The sequence below is a fragment of the Punica granatum genome, chromosome 2 (assembly GCF_007655135.1).
Source record: "Punica granatum isolate Tunisia-2019 chromosome 2, ASM765513v2, whole genome shotgun sequence".
Classification (NCBI taxonomy): Eukaryota; Viridiplantae; Streptophyta; class Magnoliopsida; order Myrtales; family Lythraceae; genus Punica; species Punica granatum.
Genome location: NC_045128.1, coordinates 8,227,325 through 8,232,899, shown reverse-complemented (window position 1 = coordinate 8,232,899; position 5,575 = coordinate 8,227,325). Strand labels below are relative to the sequence as shown.

The following is a 5,575-nucleotide window of genomic DNA, read 5'->3' as shown; positions in this document are numbered from 1 at the left end:
ATTTTATCAAATTTTAAAAATTATTAACTATTTTCACATTTTATTATGATTTGATGCAGTTTTGAATCACCAGAATGCCAAGAAGAATGTGTAAAAAATGATAGAAAATAACAAGGTCCACATAAGCAAAGATGAAACATGAGCCTATTTCTATGATAATTCAAATGCTAGGATAGATTTGAAAGTGTTTGCAAAATATTAAGCCTTTATGAATTGATATATGCGAAAGTCCAATTGCTTAGAAGCACGTATAATTAATGCGACCGACTAGCTGAGAATTCATGGAGAAGCAAATTAAGAGCTGGAGATGCATTGGGATAAGTGTTCTACCCAAGAGAAAAAAACAAAACGAAATCAATATAAATTGATTCAAGCAGATTTGCACTTATTTTCTTTAAATAAGATCTCGAATTTAAGTTTTATGAATAAAAAAAAATTCATGTTAAGATAGTTTTAGTTTCTTAATTGATCGGTCTTGCTTAAACTGAATCAGTCGAGGATCGATTGGATTTCCGGATATTATGGTAAAAGAAATGATAATACACAGTTAATTTAAGAGATGCTAACTTCTATCACGCATTCTTTGCTCTCCTATGTTAATCTTCCATCTCATAATGAACAATCTGACACAACAAAAGGCGTCGTAACTTATAATCTAATTACTGTAATTGATAAATTCTACATAAAAATGATCGATCCACAAGGGAAAAGGCACATGGAAGTGTCTACAAAACCCCCACATCCTAACTTGGTGCATGCAGATTCTCATGCACCGAATCCGATGGCTGGCAATATGATTTTTCTATTTGCTCAGAGATTTGATGCTTTGCTTGCTTCAGATCTATCCAGCTAATAAATCTCAATTAATTCTGACCTTTTCTTTTAAAAAATTAGTCTCTTGCAATGTTTGCAATTTCCAAGAGAAGTCAGACTCCGAGAAGAACATAATAGAGTATCGTGATGGGCAAAGCAATCAGCATCCCAAAAATAACCCTGCAGAAACGGAAAAAATTAATGTTAGTCAGATTTGGCAATTTAATTTAATTATATTCATCACTTTACCATATATATTTCGGGTATCAGTGGATAAGAATCCATCGATATTGAAGAAGATATCAAGTAACATTTCAATGTATCTGAAGGATTTGTGAATTTACGCGGTGCTAAGGATGTCGGGATGAACGTTATATTCCTTAGCAAACACAAACGGAACGATTCCTTGTGGTAGAGCAGCCTGTTGACACATGAAGAATCCAAACTTCAGCTTTATCAATACCAAAATAATAATGCCACGAACACATGCCATTTTTATGCCGGTCGATATCTTCTTTCAAATATCAAATTAACGCTACGTGCACACAAACAGACCAACCAAGAACAAGCTCTAATCTGAAAATTAGATGAACGGTTTTCTTTTCTAATTCTAGAATTTTTGTCAATTACCTAGATTGAATATGTCTGACTAATTATAAATCTTGGATATAATTAATTCAAGTTGAATGCGAATATGATCGTTTATATTATTAGGCCGACGTACCTGAACAATGGCAACGTGCAAGAGAACTCCCCGGAGGCCAATGGCAATGGAAGCGGCAGCGATCACAGCTGGTCCAGTCAAGAACCTAACTGCCATTGAAAATGTTGCCACTGACTTCCCACAAGCTATTATCCTCGGTTGAAGAGCCATGAAAAGTCCTATTTAATACAATTAGGAATTATTAGTCAATAATTTCGCTTATTCAAATTAATTAAAAAGCAAATATCTGTAGTCGATTCGAACTGTGTTATCGGTAATCTAACAATAAATATATATCGATTAGAGAGTGTAGATCATCACATTGCAAAAATATGTACATAAAAAACCCGAATTCTACTTAAATTGTCGTCTAAAATCAACTTCATTAAATGTAATATTTATTCGGACTTCGGCCCTTTTCCTTTGGGAAAAAAAGAAGAAGCAAGAAGTGATATTTATTAGTTAATTTTTTATATACTGCAGTGTCAATATACACGTTAAAGAGGTAATTACCAAGACTGAACATGGCCATCCCAAGACCAGCATCAGACAAAATGGAGATGGATCCTTTCACTATCGATGGCATTTGAATGTTCCACCTATCGAAAAGGACAACACAATTAATTCATATTCAAGTAAATCTTCACTTCAAAAGATATGCATAAATGAGAAATATATATATATTTATATATAAATACAAAAAGTATCTTTATAATAATTTTTTTAAAAAAAGACGAAGTCAGACTGATTGAGGGCAGCGTGCACTTGACAACATGTGCTCGTGAACTATTTTAATCTCTGTGCAAAGACTGGCAATTGAAATGACGCTTTGGTCAAAACAAATAAATTCACCCTCAAAACAGACAGGAAGTTGGTATAAGCTAACAAAGTCGCGCTGCATATGATCGTTGTAGAAAATGAATAATAACGAAGGAATTATGAAACTGATAAGATTTGATTCTTGTTAGTTTGATATGCTTAACCAAGTGTTGAAGGGGATGTGCAACGACAACTTACTTGAAAGAGATTAGGGACCAGGCGAGCCCTAGAAGGCTCGAGTAAGTGTTCGGGTTCCGGATGAGCTTCCTCCAGACCATGATGAGGATGAGCCTTGTCATCACACTGGCTGGTGGCATTTGATGCTTCCTGCTGGGTTCTCCCGCTCCTTCTTCGTCCATGTCCACTTTCTTCTGGCAATTGCTGTACGGAGACCCATTCAAAGGAGCTTGCTTGCTCCCTTCTTCTACTTGTACTTCCACCTCTTTCTGATGATCCGCGTTCGCATTCGCCTTCGGCCTCTTCCCCGGTGGAGTCATGTTGTCGATCAATTCTTGCATTGCTGTATATATCAAAGATGAAAGAGTAAATTGTTACTTTCAGTTAATAAACTATGGACACTTTGTGATCTCATTGAAAATTTACCTATAAACTATTTTAATTTCTTCATTTTCCCTTTCAAAAAAAAATCCTGAAAACCATTTGAGATATCCTTTTTCAGGGCCCTTCAACCTTTGAAAAAAGACTCAAATTTTTTTGGCCCCCGTGAGAAACCTCAGAAATGAGAAAGTCCACTAGAAACAATTTCTATGACCATATGTTATCCATCTGAAACCAAACATCATTAATAAAGTGCATGCCCAATTGTAGGCTCTACTTGTAGTAATTCTAGGTAATCTGGGGCTGGTCCCATTGAGATCTTACTGTCAATTATTGAGACAAACCGTTAAAGACACAATGATTATTTCTCATGATTTGGTTAGTGAGTATGTCATCATAGCAAGACACTAAAAGGCAAAACAAGTGCAAAAGAAGACAAATCATATGCTTTGAGAGATGCGGTTTTTGTGTATTCGACTCGATCTAAGGAGCTCGGTTCAATTCTCATCCATTGTCTCCTTCTTATCCCATTCTAATTCTATAAACCTCCCTTATAACCAGAAAAAGTGAAAAGAGGAAGAAAAAGATACGGGGTTGCCTTTCTTCTTACCTTTGGAGGCTGTGTTTTCTTGTGGGAGACTTGCTGCCCTACCGGAAGGATCAGCGTGCATAGCATTCCTCGTGTTTGCTTCAGAGACTGGAGATGCACTTGAGCTCCAGACAAACATATGGAGCTCCTTATTGTTCGGCCCTCCTCCTCCGCCTCCACTGTCCTTCCTCCTAGGGTTTCCACTTGTAGACCCTGAAAACATTGGGTTCGGAGGTGGATACGCGGGAAGGGAGCCTCCATTATACAGTTCCCCGCTCATACTTTTCTGTCCTCCTCTTTTCTTGGGATTACTGTTGTTAATCCTCAACATGTCCTCATCGAAGTTCGAAGTCCTTGGGGTGGCCACCTTCGAGGACTGCACTGAGTAAATGTCCGGAAAGCCACCCTGGAAGCTATTGGTGTATCCGTGCTTGGGGCTCGCAGCTTTGCTATTGAACATTGCATAGAAGTCTGTCTGGTTGAAACTCGATGCCCTGGGGGTCGGCTCTCTGGAGGACTGAACTGAGTAGATCTCGACGCCAGTGAGGTTTGATGCCCGTGGGGTCATGGAAGTGAGGGAGTTCAGCCCATGGGACTTGAATGAGGAGATCATCGAGGGGGTGTTGGATCTCCGGACCACCACATGGAGTTTCCCATCCTCTCCAATCTCTGCATCTGCCTGCAGGGGTTCCCGGCCATTGAGGGATATCACATCGGACTCGACCTTAAACGAGGTGATTGACCCAGCTGTCTCAGGGAACTGGTCATTGATGAGCAACTTAGCCCCCCGGTACTCGAACATGAAGAGCATGAGTGTGTACCAAATCACGCTTTGCAGGACCACGATCTGGACCATCAGACCGCCTGTAAAGAGCAGCAACATGTGTACTTAGGAACATATGGTGGACTACCGGAACATCTAACAAATAGAAATGTACAGGCACTAGATTCATTTCATTATGTCATGTCTCATGAGATTTATTTCATATATATTCTGATGTTATTCACCTGAAAATTCCCCATACATGGCACTTAGCAGTGGGATTCCCATCACCAGGGTGTTCGGTAGGGTCGACAGTGAGAATAGTGTGATCATCCACTCGAGGTTCCCATGCTTTGAGAACGCTTGCCATACAAAGAGGGCAACGAGGATGACGACTTTCTGGAGCGAGTCGGCCGCGATAAAGTGGTAGTTCATAGCGTATATGTCATTGGTGGAGATGAAGTGGAAAGAGAGCAGGGGGACTGCAAAGACCGCCACAAATCGGTTTATGCCAGAGCACTGGTCGGGTGTGAAGATCTTCCACCACCGGACCGACCCGTAGGCTAAGATCATGGCAACATACAGCGGCACAATCGCGGCGAGGACGTCATATATATCCTTCCCAGTGATCATTTTTCCCAATAGAAGAAGTGTCCAATCTGAAGTAGCTAGGAAGAGAATAAGGAGAAGCTAAAGGTCTCTATATATATAAATATATATAGGCTGAGATCAGGTTTGCTGGTCCAAGAGCTACTCTTCTTTCCCTTCATGTGAAGGACAGAGAAAGAGGTGCATGAGAGTAAAAACACATTGCTTAATTTGTCATCTCATATTAAAGTTTATTAATTTTTAGTCAGATCACAAAACATCATCGCGATGATGAGGTGAAAATTTTTTATAAGATACTGAAGAAAAATTTTATCTTACAAAATTAAAACATCATTATATAAATATGTGTTAAGCAGCAATGGGATCATTGCACATGCCACGTAAGTTACTCATTATATAGAATACTCTCTCTTGATCATGAAGTGCTTTTAGTATGTTTTGAGTCGCTGTATTGCTGGTGAAGTTCACCACCATGAAACGTGATTTGCCAAGTGGAGTACCATTCGTGATTTGCAAAATTTTTATGTTTATTGTGAATGTTATATTGCATGGTATATATATATGAACGAGAGCTGCCCTTTTATAAAATTGATGTGGAGTAGCGTGAGGAAGCACAGCACAATGTGTGGAAGCGGCGACAAAGGAATCTGTTGACTTGTATTCAAGTGGATTTTGTACTTCAGATTCATCTTCTATATATAATAAAGTTGGATCGACATGC

At 39.0% G+C, this 5,575-nt stretch overlaps 1 protein-coding gene across 1 annotated transcript; it reads right to left on the bottom strand.

Annotated features, from left to right (window-relative positions):
- Nucleotides 1–582: 582 nt before the first annotated feature.
- LOC116194864 (auxin efflux carrier component 2) lies at nucleotides 583–5,006 on the bottom strand. The gene is made up of 7 exons (XM_031523770.1): nucleotides 4,491–5,006; nucleotides 3,504–4,346; nucleotides 2,534–2,855; nucleotides 2,030–2,115; nucleotides 1,538–1,695; nucleotides 1,158–1,234; nucleotides 583–993 (listed from the first exon to the last, which is right to left on the bottom strand). Exons 1-7 carry the CDS (start codon nucleotides 4,876–4,878, stop codon nucleotides 927–929), a joined length of 1,941 nt encoding a protein of 646 aa, XP_031379630.1. The 5' UTR covers nucleotides 4,879–5,006; the 3' UTR covers nucleotides 583–926.
- Between the last annotated feature and the right edge of the window lie 569 nt (nucleotides 5,007–5,575).